Below are 23,644 nucleotides of genomic sequence, written 5' to 3'. Positions count from 1 at the left end.
TTTGTATAAAAAAAAACTTTGAATTCATAAGAAAATACAAACCAACTCTACTTTGTTATGATCACAATTTGGCAAAAACAACAAATTCTTTAACACCGGAAAAGACGAGCTGACTTACACCAATTAAACCTCTCGAGATATTAATATATATATACTAAATGTAAAATATATAATTTATGAAAAATTTATTGTAAGTCAATCATCCATATTAAAAGTTAAACTCCTTTTATTTTAACATCCATAGTCACATTAGCAATAGCAACTAAATGCTACGCTGTACAAAAAAAAAGGAGAAGGGGACTCAATGGCAAGCACTACAATGCTCTTGGAACACAAACCTTAAAAAATGCACAATTTAAACATGAAATGATTTTTTCACAACCCATCAACAAACAAAATGCTTGCATTAATATCCAATTCTCCAGTTCCTATCTGCTTTGGTTTCTCTGTTATGTAGCATTCTTACATGCGACTATTGCCTCTTCACCAACAGCTGCTAAGACTGTGACCTAAGAGATGGAGGAAATAAATAAATTTACAGTCAATAATAAATCACACGAAAAGTTTTTGTAAGAAATAGATATCTGAACATTTTAAATATATCAGTTGTCACAATTTACAAAGCACAATTAAAAAAATAAAAATTATCTACATATAAACATCTCAAAAACAGATTCATTAGTATAAAGCCGCACTAACTGCTGTATAGCATCGGGATTTTTTCCAATTCTTTTCTTTCGGGATATTTTAAAATTAATTAAATTTAATACGAGATGGCTCCTAATGCCTCCTTCTAGCAACAAATTAATTAGCCATTAAATTTATAATTGCCAGAAAATAGCCCATGTTATATGGCAGTTGGTGTGGCTTTATAATAAAGATTATCTACAAACCATTATGCAACAATTTGTTATTGTCTTCTATGAGAAGACAAAACAAAACAAGAGTGACCTGCCAAAGATTTCCTCCCAGGATGACTTTATGAGAACTCTCCATTTTAGATGTTAGACACACAAGACCCCAAATATGCCATAAAAGGGCTGGTTCAAGGAATAGTTTTTGGTGATTTTATCCAGTTAACTAGTTTGCCTTATTTCCCAGAAAAAACAAAAAAATGTGGAAATTTACTTTGTGGATGCTTTCCTTACCTTAAAAATTCCAATGTGTTTACCCAAAACTTGGAAAAGTAGTTTTTAAAATTGCTGTATAATGATGATAACATAAATAATACTCATTTAGTGCAGTCTAAAATTTGTCTCACATGCAAACGAAAAATCATTTTGTACCATTAAAAATACAGCAAGACCCCGCTTAACGCAGGGGATATGTTCCTAAACAACAAAGTGCTAAACGAAACAGCATTAAACGAGGTCATTTTAACACAGAGTAGATAGGGAAAGGAGAACATGCAACCAACAAAAAAAAAAAAAAAAAAAAAAAAACAGATTTTGTTTTAATCTTAAAGTTATTTTTTTATTAATTTGCATAATAATACATATGTCAGTAGCAAGCGATCACATCCAAAATGCCCTGTTTTGCTTTCACATGCCTTTCAAAATCTGGATCATTTGCTACAATTTGATCAACAATTTCAGTTATCATTACCAAACTTTTACTACAGAAATCTGTACCAAGTTCTTTGGGTACTTCGTTTTCAGAATAACCATTTTCCTTGTTCTGCCAGTTCTTGACAGTGGTCATTGATAAGGCTCTCACCAGAAACCTGCAGTAACTTCTCCTCATCCACATCTAGTCCTGCTGTATCGATTAGGTTGACAATTTGGCCAACCTAACGATACGGCAATAGGCTCTTCTTGTTGAGAATTCTTGAATACCTCCAGCCATAACTTCTTCCACACTTCATTCATGCATTTATCAGTTAATTCTTGCCAAGTAAAGTCGATATTATCTATGACATCTACGATACATTTTTCCAAAATTGCACCAAACAAACATTAATTTAAGGAAAGTATAGCACTACAATGAATTGCCATCTTTTGCTGATTGATTCATATTTGGGAATAATTGTATTATAAATGACTAAATGAAATGCTGCAATAATTTGAATCGGAATAGATTTTGAGCTTTTTTTTTTTTTGTTAGGCTTCGAGCAGACCACGTTATATCGAAACAGCATTATGCAAGCAAGGTCTTACTGTACACTAAAATTCTATTTTGTGTGAATTTTTTTCTATAAATAAATATTAAATTTTGAGGAAAAGAATAAAGGAGACTTGTAAAATGTACTTGAAAATCAATATGCAATCAAAACTAAAAATAAAATTGATATTTTTGAAGGGTGGTCTAATACTTTTGGCAAGGGGTTGTATCTGAAAATACATTTAAATTATACTAGAAGCATTATCTATATTAGATATACAAAGTAGGCTGTGTCACATTTAGTTTATTTCCATAAAAAAGAACTGATTTTTACAAGCACTAAGGAGGATTTAAGTTCACTTGCCAAAATTTCATTTTAAATTTTATGGGACAATAACCTTTTTAATGACTAGAAGAATTAGTTTAATTTCATTTTGTATAATATTGTTTGCTATACATCTGAACTTAAATTTTCAATGGCAAGTTTTCTGCAAACACAAACAAACCAGTTCTTCAACTGTTAGACTAGCCCCATCAAACATTAAATAATAAATGAAACTTTCACTACTAAACTACTTACAATAACTGAAATATCATCTTTGCTAAATTCTTCTTTTATTTTTTGTCCCAAATCTCCTTCGGGAAGCTTCAGATCGTCACGAGTATCTCCTTTGTCATTCATAAGTGAAACGTAACTATCATCACTAATATCAATCAGCTATAAAAAACAAAGATATTTCAAATATACTAACAGATCACCCATAAAAACGAGTTATGAATTAACTTTTTATTTAAACTTACCTGAAAATCACTACGACTAACATTGGGAACATCTATATTATGAGTGGATGGGCACAAATCTTCATATTTTTTAGCTGTGAAGATGTCTATTCCAACAAGATGAACCTGTAATATATAAATTTGTTTATAAAGATCTAAAGGATTTTATTGAAAACTTCTTGCTATAAAAGTAATGTTCACTTAACGTCACGTCAACACTTAACTGTATAACGTAATAACACTTGTGTCTCTTGGCGTTACCAACGGCGACTTAAAAGCATAAGAGTTCACAAGCACTTTTGATAGCATACAGCTACCATTGTCAGATTAATATTGAATAAAAACGGTTTTCAAACTCTGAGCTTTTGAACAACTTTGAAATTATAACTTACACACAAGTGTTATTTCCTATTATGAAACCTTGAGAAAATAATTTTTTAACATGTTAAAAAATTATTCGGTAGAATTCATTGAAATGGTAATGCACATGAGCATTTTTTTAAAACACACTACATAATCTGGATATTAATTTTAATTAAAAATACCACAGATATGTCCTCCAATCACATCCCCAAAAATTCTAAAAACCTTCGCCTACTTACAAATGGAAAGATTTGATTATTATAGCAGAAATGGGCTAAACAATTCTGTCAAGTTTGAGAAGGATTTTTAAATATTTATTCAAATAAGAAATTTATCAAAACAGAGCAGATCAATATAATAATTTTGAGTTTAACATGTAGTATAATTCAATCGAGCACTCTAACCTGACATGTTAAGATATTCTTCAAATACCAATACACAAATGATTAAAGTACAAAATTGAGAAATAGGTATCTGATATTACAATATTTGGAGTTCAAATGATAAACTACATTACTTCAGTGACTGTGCACAGCCAGCCTTTTCAGTCACTTTTTCTTCTATGAGGCTTTTAGAATTTAAAATGAGAGAGATGTAAGGAAAACAAATACCGTTACAAGGATGATATACACCACAGTTATCATCTAAATTAAAGAAAATACAGTGGAGAAAGAGCAAATAAATTTTATAATTGTATTAAAGGCATGCAAGGATGCAGGATATTGAAGGATAAAGATATTGGTAAAAAAAACCAAACATTTTCATTTGATTACAAAGTCTGAGGAAAAATATTACCATATTTGCTTATATAACCAAGGTACTTTCCAAAAATTCTGAATGAACAGTTTAATCAAAACAAAGACATTATAATTCTGCCCACACCATCGAATGTCATCATTCTGGATGTGAAGCAGCTTTTGTTTGAGGTGGTATTGTGTTAGGGCCTCGTATGTACTGCATTTGTTAAAATGTGTATTGTAACAGGCCAGATTTATAGAAATGTTATCCTGCAGCAGTATGTGCAAATTTTTAAAAGTGCATTTGGTTCTGGTTCTTTTTATGAACAATAACCAAGCCAGACCTGTGTGGGCAAGCATTCAGGAATACTTGGAAATCAAGAATATAACACATCTGGACTGGCCACTACTTAAACCCCATAGAGATGACCTTGGTTGCAACACATCATCCTCTGCAGAATCCAAAGAGTATTTGGGAAAGAATGGGCTTCATTACCCCAGAAACTACTGAACAACGTTATAAACAGTACATCAAACTGCTGTGTAGCATGTATTGTCATTCATGGCAACCACAAACACAATTAAGTTTCATAGGACCACAGTAACATGACAAATGGTGTTTTGCCTGGACAGCTCATGCCCATTTCATTTTTCCTCTTTTACAACGGGTTATGTGAACCCAAACTTATTTTCCTGCTGAATTTTGTCTTCCTATATTATGTTCACCCTCTTGAAATGTGTTTCTTGCAGCTGAATGAGCCATAACTACCCCATAAAGCAAATTCCTTAAATTATGGACACGAGTGCATATCACCAAAATTCATATAAGGCAATTTATTAATTATGCAATGAATATTCGGTTACGATTTAGCCGGATACCGAATACCTAAAAACAGGAGTAAGAAAAAACAAAAACACAGTAAATTAATCATTTTGGTATTTAGATTGGGTTAGTGTTGTTTGTTTATATTTATTTATAACTTATACAAAATAAAAAACAAAATAATATTAGTCACAAGTATTCACAATTTATAATTACAAAGATCAGCACACGTACACACCTATTCATTCAAGAATCATCGCACATCTGAGGGTCTGACCCTGCCTATCCTTCTTTTTAAGTGCTCGTCTTTGCTCTTCCCTTTCATTTCCTCTATCGCTCTAGTCCACGTATGCCTACACATATATCATAATGTGCGCGCATTATACTTTCAATTTGTCCCTTTTCCGTCTTAGATTTCCCATTTTACAATTACGTGACTCATAGCCTGGTGATAACAGAGAAAAGAGACAGATAAGACGTTGGTATAAGTCACAGTTATGATTTCCCAGATTCGAGACAGCTTGGTAGCCTGAACGGCCCCAGGCTTTTGCCTGTGCATGCTAAGTGACTTTCATTACAAGCATTTAGCTTTCTGAAGTCTATGAGAACAATTATATGGCATTGACAGCTGCAAATTTCGCACCAATAAGCTGTCTCGACTTGTTCGATTATGTTATCAACTCAATTTCATATACATTTTCACATTTTCACTTTGCGGTCCTTCTCTGTTCTTTTTCTGTTATTTACATGTCATTTCATTGTTATCCACATTTGATAACATCACTTATCACATACTGCCATGATGCACCTGTCTGTCCACTACAACTGTCAAGAATTAACACAATTGGTGAAGCATAGTGACAGTGGGCCGATAGAGAGCAGGGTCCTTGCCATAATAGAGTTTGCGCGACAATTTTTGTACGTGCGTAAATCAAGCTAAATATTTGGCTATTCAACCACACTCCTGGCCGAATATTTGGTATTCGGCCTGAGGCCGACTATACGATTCATTGCATCATTACAACTTATTACTTCAAATTAAGAAATAATATTCAATATAGTATGTTTTTGATTTATTATCATTACAAGTTTAATAAAGCATAAGATTATCACTTTCCCAAAAAGCTCTCGCCTAAATTTTTTAAATAAATTAATAATTTTTCAAAATATATTTGGATTATGTCTCAAGTACTCACCTTTGCATGTCCATGTTTACCAGTTTTGGAGGTACTCATTTCCATAATTTTGCAGGGGCGATTCTTTAACATAACGTAACCATTTTTGCGCAGAGAAGAGCACTGGACTGGGTAAGTTGCTGAGGCACCAGCATTAGCTTCAGTATAATCATCACCTTCTTCCATTTTTGATTTGATTTATGTTAAGAATTTCTATAAAACTAAAAGAATTTTTAGTGAGGAAATGTAGTAACTTAAAAAAAATTTACACACTAAATTATATAAAATGTTAGTTTAAATACTTTTTTTTAATTAGGAAGTTTGACTATTGTAATCACTTTAGTACCCATCTATAATAACAATCATCCTACTCAACATTTCAACCAATTAAGAAAATAACATTACAGTTAATAAAAATTCTGACCTTACTACCCAACATTAAGGCCATGCTAATTACTTACACCAATAAATCCTAGAGATAAATTAATTGTAATTCATCAAGTATTGTGTACAGACTGCTTTTTGCAGCACTGACAACTGCTAACCTATAACTGAAATAAACCCAGCTGTACTGTAATGTAAACAAAACAATTTGAAATGATGTTTGAAAAGCATAGGTTAAGACAGTGATTGTGCATTATTAGCTATGTGCTGAAGTTGATAGAAAATACTTTAAATTTCGGCTGCTTTTCTTTGCATAATTCACTTAGTTCCACAGTTCAGAATACAGGTGAACTGTACATTGCAACAAATTTTAAAACCAACACAATCAAATGATAAAGTCTAGTCATTTTTCACAAGTTTTGAGTCTTCAAATTCAAACATTTAACCAGAAAACCCCTCTTGCCATATTGCAAAATTTCTGGTTAATCCTAGTTTTACAAAGTTAAAAATGAAAAAGAAGTATTGAAATTTTTTTACCACCAATCCATAAATGCTTTAAACAATATTTTGTAAGAAAAGTTAATGTACTTTTCTTTAATCATTAGCATAATAAAAAAAAACAAGTTTTAAAGTTGTGTGTGTGTGTGTCACACCTCAGGAATAAAAACAGTCCTACGGCAGAGTTGATCTTTTACTGTAGTCGCTTGTTTGCCTCAATACGTAAAACACGAAATAAATTTTCCTTTGACAATTACAATTATAAAAATAAGGATGGGATGACTATAAAGTTAGCCAATTAATAACAAACCATTACTTGGGATTGACCAATTCTACAATTAGATCTTTAACCAATTATTGTCAAGTCTTTTAAAAAATATTTTGTTACTTTTTAAATTTAAACTAAAAAAAGCTACATAAAAAACTTTAGTAGTCTGAGATTTCTATATGTAGGAGAGAAAGGCTTTGATTGTTTCATTGTCATCTTTGGTCAATAAACACTATGATCTTTACAATCTAGTTTATTCAGTATACTAGCAGGTACAGTACATAACATGATCACACAAATAATAAAACAAAAAGTTTGAATGATTTTATATTCACATAATAAAGGAAATTGGGGTTTCTTTAAACATTGTAAGCACCCTGTAAACATTGCAATTTAATGGGCTTGTCTACTCAACATGCAAGGTGCTAAGAAGAACTGCATGGTTGGCTTGTACTTAGCTTAAAACTGAAGCAAGTGGCACATAACTACATTCATCAGTTAAATGGAAATCTCAAATTAAAATGCTTGGCATTATTTGTTCTCCCTTCCTCTGCTCCCTTAATGTCTCCAGCAGACAACTCTACTTCTTGGGTGACCAATATTAATCTAACCTATCCTTAATAGCCAGGGTAGTCAAATGTCCAGTTGAGAGGTCAAAACAATCAGCAGAAAATTTCATCTGAATAATGTGCTATGATAATTTTGATTATTGCTATTTCTGTCTAAGTTTCTTGACATTAAAATGATGAATTATCGTCTTAATCTAAGTTCTACACTGATTACATACTTTCTTGGTGATTATATACTGATGCATTTCTAAGCAAATAGGAATGATGATTTTAATATTTCTGGTGGTCACAATTTTCCATTATTAATTGATAAAGTAATTGACTTGCACCACAATTACTTCCACACATCAGACATTCTTTCAAATGCTATGCAAACTTAGCGTATATCAACGGACAGTTTTTTCGAAATAGCTTAAATTACTAAGTAATAACTCATAATATTAATGCATTTGTAAATGAACAGGTGAAATTATATAAAGATAATGTCATAAATGAATTTCAAAAAAGTTTGGATAGTCTTTTGTATTAATTTGAAGTCGTGGGTTTTTTTGGGTCCCTTGAGTTTTTACTGTATATACAATTTTTTATTTCAAATGCCTAAGAGATTTACTTTCCATTTTTAAACAAGTAGATTATTATTACATAACCAAACAATATGAAATAATTGGCAATGTAATAATAATCTACTTGTTTAAAAAAAATTATATACACAGTAAAACCTTGATATTTTAAAACTCAAAGGAAAAAAAAACATTTACTTAAACAAAATCAAATAGCAGATATAATACACCAAGAGCTTGCACATAAACAGATTATAAAACATCCATGTATCAGACTACAGATATACTCCACAGTTAGTATTAGAAAATAATAATATATATTATGACAGTCATAATCACAGATAAAACAATTCATCACAATAGACCCAACATCATTCTTATTGACAAATGCAATAAGTTTGCTTACAGTATATAATAAGACATCTCCATTCCAAACATGAAAAATGCTCACTGGAAATAATAATACAGGTATACCTTGTGTAAATTCGACTTACATCGTAACTAAACACCAATAATGAGCACTTAAAAACTGCTAAATAAGACAACACAGAAACACAGATGTTTTCATGTTTTGTTCTCTAGGATTTATGATGATTATATTAACATTTACTGTAAATGTACATATTTTAATATGATTTTATGCACTTTCAACACTTTTCTAGTGACATTATGACTTCAATGTTTGTGGCGGACGGATTTAAAGTCGAATAAACTGACTTAAACTTGATTTTTACTTTTCCATATACTTTTTTGACAAACAATGTATAATCGGGAATGACGTAACTCAAGGTATACCTGTAATAAAAAAAAACCAACAAATACACTCCATTTGCCCAAGAAATAAGATAACTGGAGGATGGGATTGTGCCTATTGTCCTCTCTTCCACTGGTGTCATAACACACATACTACACAAAAGTCTAACAATATTAAACCTTAAACACATACACAACACTACAGAAAGCTGCAATATTGAACACATGTCACACTGTTAGGAAATTTCTAGATGTGGATGCATATACCAACAACACTAGCTTAATGTAACATTTGTTTGGGTAGCTATGCCTCAACTTTACTCTGGAATAGCACTTGGCACCAGTATCTGCTGAGCATGACATTTGCAAAGTAATAAAAATAATTTATTAGCACCACAATAGAACAATTTTCAGTTTAAATAGAAATTTAAACTGAAAACACACAAAGCTAGCTGTTTCTAACCAAACTGAATATGTCACCATGATTATCTTAAATTATCTACACACACACACACACACACACACACACACACAGGGTGGGCCAGCGAAAACGAAACGGCAGAGTGTTCGTGTTCGTCCAAGCAAAGCTCTCGAACAGGTCAATTTTACTCTCGAGGGGACATCTTTTGCAATAAAGTTTTTGCGATTCTGAATACAACAGACAACAAAAAATTTTAAAAACTTATTTATTTTGTATTAACTAAACAAACATTTATTTCGAAAAAAATGTTTGTTTAGTTAATATTCAGAATTGCAAAAACTTTATTGCAAAAGATGTCCCCTCGAGAGTAAAATTGACCTGTCCGAGCACTTTGCTTGGACGAACACGAACACTCTGCCGTTTCGTTTTTGCTGGCCCACCCTGTATATATAAATTAATAGAACAAACAAGGACAATTACTATTATTTTACCTCCATCTTGTGAATTTTTTAATGTTCAATTACTTCTGTGAATTTTACACGTACACTACCATTGTAGTTTATGAAATCAATCTAAAGTATGTGCAGTCTCAACTTGATTGTGAACAGTTGCATTTCCTGTAGGTTATTACATTGAAACTTTTTGTACATACTAAAGTATCTTATTGAAGTTTAATGAATTTTTAAAAATCTTGCTTAATTATTATTTATACACTCCGCGACAATAGTATAACCCACCCCTCTAATTTTTTATATTTACGGTAAAACTAAATATAAGTAAATAAATTCCTAACGCGCCAGCATTGTTCACTTGATTCTAGAACTATGGTATATATATAGTTACGTTCCGATGTTGCTTTGTTACGCAGCGGCGAAGTTATTGGTTTGATAGCGCGACAAAAGTATAACCCATTCGTCTCATTGGCTCAAGCAGCTCGGTGCACTGGACACGTCAATTCATGTTTATACTTCTTTCGTGTCACTCGTAAGTGTTTACGCATAAATAAATTGTTTAAGTTAATAATTGTCTATTTTTTATTTAAAATGCCACGGGGAAAACACTTAAACGAAACTGAAATTGATATAATTAAAAAATTACATTCTGAAAATTATTCTAAGGTCAAAATTGCAAAAATCATCAACAGAAGTCATCGTGTTGTGCGAAATTTTTTAAAAGGTCCCGAAAACTATGGTAAGAAAAAAGGACAGGTCGACCGAGAGCAACTACACCACGAGAAAGAAGATCAATTTTAAGAGTTGCGTCCAATTCTACGCTTACCGCAAGACAAATCGCAGCGGAGGCTGGTGTTGATACGAAGTTAAGGAATGTTCAACGTATTATACGTGAGTGTAAACATTTAAAACGTAAGAAATTAACAAAAAAACCGCCGTTGTCTAATAAACATAAAGTAGTTAGATTACAATTTGCAAAAGATCATGTTCAATGGAAAAAAACGTGACGAAAAGTTATTTTTTCTGATGAAAAGAAGTTCAATTTAGATGGACCTGATGGTTTTAATTACTATTTTCACGATTTAAGAAAAGATAATTTTATATTGAGCCGTCGACAAGCCGGAGGTGGTAGTGTAATGATATGGTCTGGTATTGGATACTCAGGTAAAATGGATATTAAGTTCTGTTCTGGAAAAATAAATAGTAAATGATATATAGAAGTAATAAACGAGCAAATTAACTCTCATGCAATGCGAATTGCTGGTCCTAATTTCATTTTTCAACAAGATAATGCCAGTATCCATCGTGCAAAGGTAGTTAGAGACTACTTTACTGAAAAAAATATTCAAGTTCTTGAATGGCCAGCGTATTCTCCTGACTTGAACATAATTGAGAATTGTTGGGGAAATTTATCACGAGCTGTCTATCGTGGATCAAGACAATTTACTTCTGTTGAAGAGTTAAAGAAGGTGATAGTTGACGAGTGGCAAAATATAAATCAAGACATAATTAAAAAGCTATATGACAGTTTACCGGACCGAATGATTGAGGTGATAAGTAAAAGTGGTGGATCTACTAAATATTAATCTATATGAATTGTTTGTTATATTTTTCTCGAATTTTTATTTAAATTTCATTACCTGGGTTATACTTTTGTCGCACTGCAAAACTCAATATCATTTGTATTTGGTTAATTATGCATTTAATAAATAATGTATTGGTAGTATAATAAACTTACTAACACCCAAATTTTGTGTATTAGTAATATATTAATATAACTATAATTCTTTATCAGATATGAAAAAATTAGGAGGGGTGGGTTATACTTTTGTCGCGGAGTGTATTACTGTTATTTCTGCAACAGACACTGGCTTGATGGCCATTATGGTACAGTATACTACATACAGTGGTACCTCGTATAATGTACTTAATCCATTCCAGGTGCACGTCCATTAAGTGAAACGTCAGTTATATGAAACGCATTTTTCCATAGAAATACATGTTAAAACATCTAATTTGTTCCGCAGCATAAAATAACTGTACTGTATCATAACAAAATGAACATAGGGTGTGTTCTTTTATTCCTCCGCATAACTCTGCGCGAATGACATCTGTTAAAAAATTCCTGTGGAACGCGTTCCTAAATTCCACTGGGAGTGCATGCCGTTGAACGGCAAAAACGGCCGCTTGTAGCAGTAGTTTACGGTGGAAAGCAACATGGCTAAGATAGTTTCGTTTCTGAGTTCATTATGTGGTTTTATGAATAAGAATTTAGAAATTGTGAAAGCGCGAGTTAGCACACGCGGTGATGTGTCTTTACAAATTTTTTTCGAGGTTATTTTTGAATGCTCTTTCAACAAATAATCCATTTTATGGTTAAATTGGGACCCTTCTTTTGTCTTTTAAAACTCATAGTTTAGAATTACAGATTCCTCCATCACAATACTAATCGATAGTGCGGGCGCCGCCATCTTTCTTTCTTTCACCGTCGTTCCTAAATGCCTACAAACAGCAGCGCACTCCCGTAGTAGCGGAGACGCAGAGCAACTGCTATTAAAGAACGCACCCATGGAGCAGTCACCAATTACGCCGGAAAATCCGTTGTTCGAGTCACATAATGACCAAACAGAAAGTCCGTTGTTTGCAGTGTCCGTTATTCGAGGTACCACTGTATAACAAGATCTGAAATGTTATTTTACTTTCACCAATTTTGCTTGATTCTATAAATTTCTTAGTGTTGCCAAAATGTCAAAGGAAAACAAATTCAGCATATAAGTGATTTTCAACCAGAGTTGCCATGGTGGCACTTCAGGAGTGCCATAAAATAGTGATGAGAAGCACCATAGCATTATTACTAAAAAAGTTTACATATGTATACAATTTATAGTAATTATAGAGTTAGATTGTAACTATGTTCTATTTTTTTGTAAGAAGAAAGATGTGTGTGTGTGTGTATATATATATATATGTTATGCAAAAGCAAGATGAAGGAACTGCTATAACATGAATTATAAGTACATACAGCAAGGTCTGTATACTATGCCTGTAGAGTAATTTAAACTTTGGAAGGTTTTGATACTGATCTAGCCAGTTAATTTGTCAAAATTCTATTAAGTTAACACATTGGCAATGTAGTATATATATAATTTTTAATAGATATACAAGACTAAATTGGTAAGAATATAATTTAGTCATACCAAGTTGTTTTAAGATCACAGCATTTCTTATTTTTATTACTCATTTTAACACACAACAAGCAGATAAAAATCTTATTTAAAAAGTATTCTGACTACATTTTTCTCTCTGATAATTTATTATTATTTTAATGGGATTTGTCACATGGATAAGATTTGCAAAGACATCTGTTCCACAAGCAAATTTTATTCTAACTAATGGCTTAACAAGAGAGTTCTAATTATATACAGGCATGCCTCTAGGAATATTTTCAAATTGTTTTAGCACATTAATTACAGAGATAAGCATGAAATGCACCGATCAACAAAAAAAATCTTGTGCACTAAAGGAAGTCCGTAGTATGGCAAAATATTACTAATAAATGCATTATCATTAATTTATACACGAGCAAAATATGCTATGTTGATTGTAATAACAAATCAAATTACCAAAATCACATTTATGGTTATAGCCTCAATTACATCCATTACAGACAAACATGAATGTGATAGGAAATAATCAGCATAGACAAATATTGTATAGATCATAACTTATTAGTCATGAAAAATCATGGTGGTATTCAAATTTATGTATTGTTATGTCTACAGGACTCTGCTATCTTATCATGATCCAATATGCTTGAGACAACATTAGAGGTTGAGGCGCATGTATTCAGCCCAAAACGTGAATGGTGGATGAATGAGCGCCGCCATCTGGCAATTCTATGTGGTTGATAATGGTGTTTGCTATGTCTAGAAGGGTGAGTAGAAGATCGGTTAAACTTCATTTTTTTTGTGTTGAGTTAAAATTATGACATATTATTATAATAATGATAATTAAATAATCATTATTAAAGCATTTACAAATAATATTGTAAAGAAAAAGATGATTTTAATCCAGAAATTATTCAATTTTTTAGCAAGTGATGTGAAGTGCCTATAGAATTTACATATATTTGTCTTCATAATGGCTTATCTTAAGGTAGGTTTGTTCTTCCACGGCATCTACCATCAACAGCATAATATGTTTGTAAATTTTCTAAAAATTAATTTTCCAAACTGCTTTCGAATTTACATAAGCCACTACTTCCCTTGACAAAAGTATGAGGTAGTCCTATCGTCCGATCATACGGTAGAGACATGATGCTAATTAAAAATAATTATTTAGTGTTATTAAACATCCTATAAATACTTTTAAACAGTTTAATTTGTTTATTTACCTTTGCTGGCAACCCTCTATGTTAAATGTATCCACCATTTTTTCAACAAATTTCCTGAGTCAATGCGCAACATTCACTGAGTCACGTGATGTTGTGAACAAGCACTTGGACTTTTACTTGAACTTAGAACGTCAAACGTGTATGTCTGCTTGCTGTACAAGTTTAACAGTTGTACTTGCACCTCAATTTCTCTATTAACTAATTTGAAATCACTCATGAAAAACAAGATTGTATAGGAACAGATCAAATTGTTCTGGACAACTTTTTACTACCAACCAAGGCTGGATCATCACATAGACAAATGTCCAGGGCCCAGTTTTTTGAAGGGTCCGGTCAAACTGTTTATTTTGAAAAGATTTTAGTTTTGTTTCATTTATTGTTTTATATTTTTTGTGCACTCTATTTCTTGTGGGAGAGGGAGGGGGCCCAATAAGAAGAAAATGTCTAGGGCCCCAAAGTGGGTTAATCCAGCCCTGCTACCAACACTACAAATCTTTATAATATAATTGAGATGGGTTGATATTAATAATAAGAACAAAGCTCAAATAGTTAGGAGATGAAAGTGGAAATTTGGTACACAGTTAGGGTATGCCATGCAAATGCACACTAAGAAAGGATTTTTGGAAATTCCCCACAGGGAGACCTCCCTCCCCTGGAGGAGAATTTCCAAAAGATTACCCTGTTAGACCCTTGTTAAGGATTACCCCAAAGAACTCTGCTTTTACCGTACTATTTTAGATGCAGTTTTTTGTGTTTGCAGGAAATCGAACATATTTTTAGACTCATCTAAAAATTTTCTAATTAGCCTCGGAATAGGAGGACCTTATTCTTGCACCTGGTGAAAATGGGCAAGATCGACTATAATCTAATAATCTTAATCTTTGCTACTGTTACTTTTTGCCCGAGCAACACCAGGCTCACCTGCTAGTAGAATTATGATGGTAATTAACAGTATAGTTGAAAATATTGATCTAAAGCAGTGCTCTGCAATCTTTCCTCATGAATGGCACAGCTAGATACTTTCTAGAATTCTGTGAAAGAAAAACATGTGATCTTCCACTAAAGTTGTAATTACCACAGTGATTAAAACAGACTTACTGTTTTAATCACTTGTGGTAATTATCAATTTCAAATAGTTCTCTATAAATTTTATTTATTTAGTTAATAATGAATTTTGGAAATGCAATCAGGCAGTTTATTTCCATCTCTATTACACAATAAGCTCAAAAGAGACAAACATGCACATATTTTTAAAATACACGACTATAAAAGTGTAAAAGTTCAAAGCTTGTTAGAATTCTTTGTCACAAAAAAATTTAATTCTGTACAAAGTTGAAAGAAAAAGAAAAAAGGCGAGATAAAAATAAAAATCAATGCCTGACCTCATTTCGTTAGAAAGATCAAGCTTTAATCTTGGCTTGATAAGGAAATGTAGAAATAATATCCAAGTTTAATGCCTATGGGGTAAATTTCTTGGCAACAGAAATCAGTTTTACAGACTCTGGATGTGAATATTCCAGATAGAAACATTTTGTTTTCATCTGTTTATCTCACACCAGGAAACTGATTTCTGTGACCAATTCAAAAATGTGGTGTACAATACTTTACAAATGAACATGTTAAGTCACAACAGATGAAATTTTCTTTTCTTTTTTTTTACTGTTTGAACATTAAAGTTAAAAATAACAACAATACAATTGCATCATAATAGTAATTAGCACAGGCCTAAACATTAATGAAAATTTTGTTAATTTTTTTCAATAAATGTTAAACTGAAATCATGCAATTCAAATACAGTACCATTTAAATCATCATCCATTATAACTAAGGTCCAGATTTTTGAATGCTGCACCCACTTGATTTTTGAAACAGGCAGAGTGTAAAAAGACAAACTAAGTTGGTTTTAGTGCAGTAGGCCCACTAATTGCCAAATTGTTCAGCACCCAAATCACAAACCTGCCCCCAAAACAGTGACTAGCACTCAAACTACATATTTTGCACCCAACTTACCCCTTTTTTACATTTTCAAAGAATATGTTGACAGTTATCTCTTGTTTTGGTGGTTTTTACTCATTCACTTGAAGGGGAAAAACAAATTCGTTAAACCAGACGACGTATGATGAGCAAAAAAATACGATAATTAGCTTACTCTCTTCTTTTGTTGAGAGAAAAGGAAATAAAGCAGAATTTTCTGGACTAAACAATCAAGCCTTAGGGTTGTTTTAAGAATGTAAACAGATTCACTGAAAATCTGCAACACGCGTTTTCTTTTCTAAGAAAAGAACAATTTAGAAAATTCTGTATTGAGGTCACCTTACCCTGACTTGTGAGCGCAACAGTTCCAATTTCCTTTGTTCAGTGTCGGTGACATTAGAAAATGGCAAAATTGTCCGCACCTAAACTGAACATTTTAGCAAATAAGTTTAATTAAAGATGAAAGCATATACACAGATGGAAAAGTTCTTTGCTGTTCCATTTGCAATCGTGTGATTTCGGTTGATGTGAAACACCAAGAAACGAAAATCAGGCGACACACAAGTTTGGAAAAGTATAGAGAAGGCAAACAAAAAAAAAAGAGGAATTTCAAGTATATATTTATAGGGGCACCTAGACATTGTTGGAGACAATCCTGTAACGTTTATACTGGAAGAAACAATGGATTCCACAAAACAGTACATGCTGAACATTCTTGCTGCACCACTGACCAGGTGCTATGTACAGTACAACCAATGTTGTTCAAAATGTACAAACTTGAAAATATGAACTCTAATATCTGGTCATGCGCCGGTGTCTTGGATAAACAGCATGATATTCTACTGCAAGAACTTCGAGAAAATTAATGCATTTATCAATGAACTTCCTCCTGGTGTTTCTGTGGCCGTCGACAGTGTCGAAAAACTGGTTGCTGATCCAGTAGTGACCACAGTGCTCTACTCCATGCATTCGTAGAAGTTATTACTGGATAAAATCAATGAGCTGGAAAAATGTGAAACTGAAATGCGGGATCAGTGGAACGTTGTAAGTAAGGAGCTCGATGTACTGGATGGTTTTGCCCTGGACAAACTCAAATCTAGTTTATCAAAAAATTCTGGATTGCACTGAACTAGAATTCTGAGTAAAACTGAAATATGTCCCCTTAGTCTTGGTTGACATAAAAAAATCTTTTTCCTTATATAAAGACATTCTATCCTCCAAACGAGAAAACTTCACTTTTAAGAACATTGAAATGATTACTGTTGTAAATTACAATGCTCGTCTTTGTCTATATTGCAATAAACAATTATGTAGTTTGTAAATATAGTACATCTTGTTGATTTTTGTCTTAATAATACAGCATTTAAAAGCACCAAAAATGGAGGAAAAAAAGCACCCAAAAATCCGGACCTTAGTTATAACCTTGTTAAGATTGCATGGTGGAAGAGTAAAAAATTGGCCTAACATAACTGCATTTATAAGCATTAGAGGTGGCTGTATGCTATCCCAACATAAGAGAACCCTGCATTTGGTTATCAACAGCAAAAGCTAACTAGTATTGGAAAGACTCTTCTGAATTCTGAACCAAATGCAGGGTTCTTATATAAATAAACAACGACTAACCCGTTACAAAGCTATACATCCACAAGAGCCGAATTATCGGGCTAGAGTTGGCTATAATAAATAAATAATTAATATGACAATTTGGCACTAGAGCTTGGCATTAGGCACAATCTCTTACTAAACTTAACAATTATAATTAAATTAAATAAATAATTTTAATAATTTGGAACTGGAGGAAAAGAAATCGGCCCGAAGCGGGACTCGAACCCGCAACTTCTGCTATCCGTGCAGACACGTTACCAGTTACGCTACCCGGACCTTCAGTCTGATCGCCTCCTCCAGTATATATAAGCTAACACGACGACCATCGACGGTCATTACAATGCCGGCTGGGGACACATCAAGTGCCCACGTCCTCCCAAGGCACTCAACCGGCCATCGTCGGCTCAACGTGGGCACTTGATGTGTCCCCAGCCGGCATTGTAATGACCGTCGATGGTCGTCGTGTTAGCTTATATATACTGGAGGAGGCGATCAGACTGAAGGTCCGGGTAGCGTAACTGGTAACGTGTCTGCACGGATAGCAGAAGTTGCGGGTTCGAGTCCCGCTTCGGGCCGATTTCTTTTCCTCCAGTTCCAAATTATTAAAATTATTTATTTAATTTAATTATAATTGTTAAGTTTAGTAAGAGATTGTGCCTAATGCCAAGCTCTAGTGCCAAATTGTCATATTAATTATTTATTTATTATAGCCAACTCTAGCCCGATAATTCGGCTCTTGTGGATGTATAGGGTTCTTATATGTTGGGACAGCATACAGCCTCCTGTAATTCTTATTAATGCAGTTAGGTTAGGTCCTTCTTTTGCATTTAAAAGAATGGTTAGATGTATTCAGATAAAATACATATAAATTTTCATAAACTTGAACAAAAGCAACAACAATATCGTTGTTATTCTTACTTTTGCTACACATTTTGACTGATGAGCACACAAAACAGTATGTCTAAGGGCTAAAGTTCAAATGTTGTTAGTGCAGCCATAAAAATTTTTTTTCAGATTGCTTCATGTTGCCAGTTATTTGTCATTTCATCTTTAATTCATAGTTTGTATACTTGAATAAATTTAGAAATATGAGCATTACAAGATACAATTTTCTTCATATAATGAGATAACTTCTTTCATGAATTCATCAAATTTCATTTGAATCAACAATATAGTTCCACTTAGTGTGCAGGATCTATCAAGCTATCACTTTATGACTCACTCCTGATAAGGGATGGCAAACCCTTTTGAGCCTGCTTGCCATAAATAAGCATACTTGGCTTTAAAGATGTTTGTGTGTGCCAAAGTTTTAGACTTTGAATAATGATATTTAAAAAAATTAAACAAATATGTTTTAATTAGAATAAATGTAAAAAAGCTGATTGAAAAAAGGATGATCAGATAATAAACCAAAAGAATGATTGAAAAAGACAGATGATAAATTATAATTGTATGATACGTTATGTGCCATTTTGGGCACATGTGCCTTAGGTTTGCAACCCTTGCTCTAGACCAGTTTCTAAACATGGTGATTTTCCATGTCGAGGGGGCAATTAGTAACAATTTGAAATAGAAAAAGAAACACCGGAAAGAGTTCAAAATAAGAAGTAAAAGAACTACAGTGCCTGTGACCAGTGGGTGTGCTTCTTCTCCAAGGAAATCAGAAGACTTTGCAAACATTTTCAAACCTAGTCTGGTTCTTCTTCAGGAGTAATGGAATTCTGTATTCTAAATTTAAATTTCCTGTTGAAGTTGACCATTATTTTAGAAAAATCCATTCTGGAATGTTGTCACATGTAACTGATGTCGTCATATTGGACCTGCATGATGAGAAGATCCAATATGACGACATCGGTTACACGTGACAACGTTCCAGAATGGATTTTTCTAAAATAACGGTCAACTTCAACGGAAATTTAAATTTATAATACAGAATTCCATTACACATTATATTTAACTCTTTCTATATAATTAAGTCAAAAATCTTGAGAATACATGTCCAGATAGACAAGCAGTTATGATGTCAGCCTACTCAGACCCAGAACCAAATCCTGATAGTCTGAAAATCTATAGGAATTTTTCAAATAGGTCCAACCTGGATATGTCAGGCTCCTTCTGTCGCAACCTGGCTGTCCCTATTACAGGCCAAATCCATCTTAGGCTTGATGAAAAGACCCTCTTAGTACACGAATTATCATTACATTTTTTAAAAAATTTATTTTGTGATCTACATGTTTATGAAGACACAAATTTTGATTAAAAAAAAATCAAAATCAACTTCTTAAGATGGACCATACTGAAGGTCCATGCAATTGAATGAATACATTTTCATTTACTCATTCACTTGCATGCTAATTCTGTTAATATTGTTTAAGCTATACTTTCCATGCTAAACATATGTCTTCATTCCCTTAATTTAAGAAAAAATTAATGAGATATTTTGGTATTTATTAAATTACTATCATTATAAATCTGTTCCCAGTCTCCTCCAGTCATAATTTGATGGCTGCATTCAGCAGACAACAGTTTCAACTAAGTTAAGATAAGGTAGCAGTAACTGTTACTTAATGGCAACAAATCTGCTGAACAATAAATTACAAGTTAACACAAGAGGATTGTAATGCTATAGTAGCTGTTGCTTCTTTACAAACACTTTAAAACAACTACCTGAAAGTAACGTAAATGAAATCGCTACTAAATGTGATGTCAAAATGCCAAACACACTCCAAAATAGTACTACTGTAGAGGATGTCCAGCAGTGAAATACTCAACTCCAGAACAGTTTAGTCTGCAGAACACAGCCGATGTTCCTGGTAGTTTAATCTTTTGGGTGCATTTCCTAGTAAAGCTGCTTTACTTAAGTTAGTGGAAGGTGTTTTAATCAATTTCTGCTTTTGTAGGAAACACTGCTACACCACAGCTACTTAACATTCTTGTTTGATTCTTTGTATAATTTGTTTTGTATGAAAATGTTTAATCAGAAACAACAGAATTGTCACAGACCATAAAATATTGGAGGCAGCCAATTAAGAAAATTCAATTACCTGTATGGTAAACAAAAACAATATGCGCATTTGCCATTGCTAATAAACCTGGAAATGTTTATCAGAATAGAGGATTATGTAAAAAAAATTGCATTTCTAATTTTTCCAATAACTAGTTTAAAATAGATTTTTGTAACAATTTTCATTTGAGGTGCAGTATGTAATATGTGTATAATTTATGGTGGCAGCCATCTTAACTTCTGTCTTCAGCACTTGTAAACCTCACTGCATTAGCACTATAGTGGTTAACTTAGTGGAAATAGCTTAACTTTTAACAAAGCAGCTTTACAAGAAAACAGAAATGCACCCTTTGTGTCATCATTTATGTCTTTTCCAGTACTTGATCTCATTTTTAAATTTAGCACCACTGAAAAAAACTGTTACCAACAATTCTTTCTATTGACTGTAACAAAAAGTAATGTATAAAAAATGCATATATTTTCATTTTAAAATAGTTGCAAAGTTTTTTCTAAATTAAAAATAAAACAAAAATGTATTGTCAGTCGTAGAGAAATCGTGTTGTGCTAGATTGCTTATTCAAATTGTTAAACACAAGATCGTGTTATTAACTCAATCACTTGGCTTTTGACTCCACCTTTATTTAGTTGATCGATTAAATAAAGGTGGAGTCAAAAGCCAAGTGATTAAATTAATAACGCGATCTTGTGTTTAACAATTCGAATAAACAAAAATGTATTTTATTTTATAGAATGAAAAACAGCTCAATTCAAGCCCTGAGATGTTTGGGATCTTATCAGAATTATAGAGCATACCTACAGGAGCAAAAAAGTCAAAGAAACCATACCTCTACAAGCAACCCTTCAGGAGATAAAGCCCCAAAATTAGGTTTTGCGAGATCGTGAGTCGTGTCACTCCGCTGAGACTAACATGTTTAACTATATAGCCCACATGACTATGCTGGCACTTGACTGTTCACGGAGTACTTGATGTTATATAGTTTTAGAAGGTGTAGGGCTTGCCCCCACCTGGGTGCCGAAGTGTGAGTGACAGTGAGCACCAAAGTGCATGACTACATGCAGAGCATGGAGAATAAGCAGTATACTGATACATGTTAAAAACTGACCTTTGGAGGTGAATATCTTGCAAAGGGTCACATGTACAGGTATGATTCCTTTGACTTTTCAGCTCTTACAAGGGGGTCTACAATTCAGGGGTCGAAAAACCCCTCATTCAGAGCGTGAATCTTATCCGAAAAGCTTTATTTCCGAATTAAAAGTTTTTAATTTAAAGTTGTTCTGTGTTAGATAGATTGAAACTCCTACAAAAAATAATCTAGAAGTAAAGAATTTCATTCTGTAAGATAAAATTAATTTTTTAAAATTGGAAATAGTTTTCAACTAGCAATAATCACACCCCATTTAAACCAAACAGGCTACAATATTACACCTGCACAAAGCTAATTTAAAAAAAAATTTTAACACAAACTAAATAAACAAAAAAAAAACCTCCTCAATAATTTTATGACCTCCCAGTTCACTAAGTAAATCACTGCAAATTTGTAGATATTTCACATAAGTAAAATCTGAGAACACATCTAATTTAGATCCAAAAAGACAACATTAAAAGTCAAAGTCATTAACTAACTCAAAGAGTAAATAGAACAAAGAACCACAAGTAAATCTTATTTGTTCATGTTGCACCTAAGAACAATTACAATAAAATATCAAGTTATTAATTATTAAGTATTCAGATACATAATTGAATATGGCTATGTATTCCACAATATAAATTATAAGCTTGATCAACTATTAATTTTTTTTTAATAAATTGGTTAAGATCTGGGATTTTATACAGTAAAAAATCACTCATTCAAATTATATAAAAATAAAATTTCTGTCCTTAAGAAGCGAGATAAGGATAAGAACAATGCAAAACCTTTTTAGATTAATATCAGTTTAGCCTAAATACAAAATCACGAAAATAATAATCCAATTAAACATCTGGAAACAAATTTAACTGTAAAGTAATAGAAAATGGTTTATTTTTATAAATTCGAATGCCTCTGACAGCTTTTAATACCGATAAAAGCACATTACAACGCAAAAAAACTGCATGATTTGTATGGAGCGAGTCTAAGAATGAGTCTTTGAACGTACTTAGTTAAGCCTACAAAGGACCATACACTGGATGCAACATACTTTCACGTGAAAATACGTATAAAATCGATCATTTTGATCAAGAATAAGTTAATTCGCTCACAAATTTCATATAATATACTTAAAATGCGATAACGATAAATGATATGGACGAAAATATTAGAATAATACCTGAACTTACACGTGATTTAAGCCTATTCAAATGGCCGTAATGTAAAGAGAAAACGCAAGCGCCACGTGATCCAAAACTACGCCCGAAAATAAAATGCGTTTATTAAAATGATCGATATCGATAATATAATATTATTAAATAATAACCGATAAGGAAAAAGTAATTTTTAAAAAATACATAAAATCGTACGTACGGATATATATTTTTTAATATTTGGATAGGGGGAAATAACAAACCTACCGGTAACTACTTCTAATGGCAAATACAACGGCCGCAAGAGGGAGGGAGACTTTACAGATGGACTATTAATATAATATAATTTTTACAAAGTTAAAATTTCCGGTTTCTTAAACCGATATAATAATTATAAAATATATATAAATGAAATTATTTACCATTTAAAAAAATTTTTATAACAAAATATATTTTTATCCAATGAGATTTACCTAAAGTAAC

At 32.5% G+C, this 23,644-nt stretch overlaps 1 protein-coding gene and 1 non-coding gene across 4 annotated transcripts; both read right to left on the bottom strand.

The window, feature by feature from the left end:
• Nucleotides 1-208: 208 nt before the first annotated feature.
• On the bottom strand, nt 209-23,490 carry LOC136977121 (eukaryotic translation initiation factor 5A-1-like). 3 transcript variants are annotated; one of them, XM_067272569.1, is made up of 5 exons: nt 23,429-23,490; nt 6,000-6,199; nt 2,902-3,006; nt 2,681-2,818; nt 209-509 (listed from the first exon to the last, which is right to left on the bottom strand). In XM_067272569.1, the coding sequence occupies exons 2-5, from the start codon at nt 6,162-6,164 to the stop codon at nt 450-452; spliced, it is 468 nt and encodes a 155-aa protein (XP_067128670.1). In that variant the 5' UTR covers nt 6,165-6,199; nt 23,429-23,490; the 3' UTR covers nt 209-449. The 3 variants fall into 3 exon arrangements, with proteins under 3 accessions (XP_067128670.1, XP_067128662.1, XP_067128675.1); XM_067272561.1 differs by lacking the exon at nt 23,429-23,490 and adding an exon at nt 23,198-23,301; XM_067272574.1 differs by lacking the exon at nt 23,429-23,490 and adding an exon at nt 23,188-23,278.
• Nucleotides 22,177-22,318, bottom strand: LOC136977288 (U4 spliceosomal RNA). The gene has a single exon (XR_010881065.1). It is a non-coding gene; the product is annotated as a U4 spliceosomal RNA (small nuclear RNA).
• Nucleotides 23,491-23,644: the final 154 nt, after the last annotated feature.

Source organism: Centruroides vittatus, unplaced genomic scaffold, assembly GCF_030686945.1.
Source record: "Centruroides vittatus isolate TY-2023 unplaced genomic scaffold, ASM3068694v2 contig_1112, whole genome shotgun sequence".
In the NCBI taxonomy this organism is placed as follows: Eukaryota; Metazoa; Arthropoda; class Arachnida; order Scorpiones; family Buthidae; genus Centruroides; species Centruroides vittatus.
This window is presented reverse-complemented; position numbering and strand designations above follow the sequence as displayed.

Coding starts and splice junctions, on each gene's coding strand:
- LOC136977121 (XM_067272569.1), bottom strand. CDS start 6,164: ATGGAAGAAGGTGATGATTATACTGAAGCTAATGCTGGTGCCTCAGCA. Junction 2,819..2,901: donor TTAGTCGTAGTGATTTTCAG/GTAAGTTTAAAT, acceptor TGTTTTTTATAG/CTGATTGATATTAGTGATGA. Junction 510..2,680: donor AAGATGATATTTCAGTTATT/GTAAGTAGTTTA, acceptor TCCATCTCTTAG/GTCACAGTCTTAGCAGCTGT.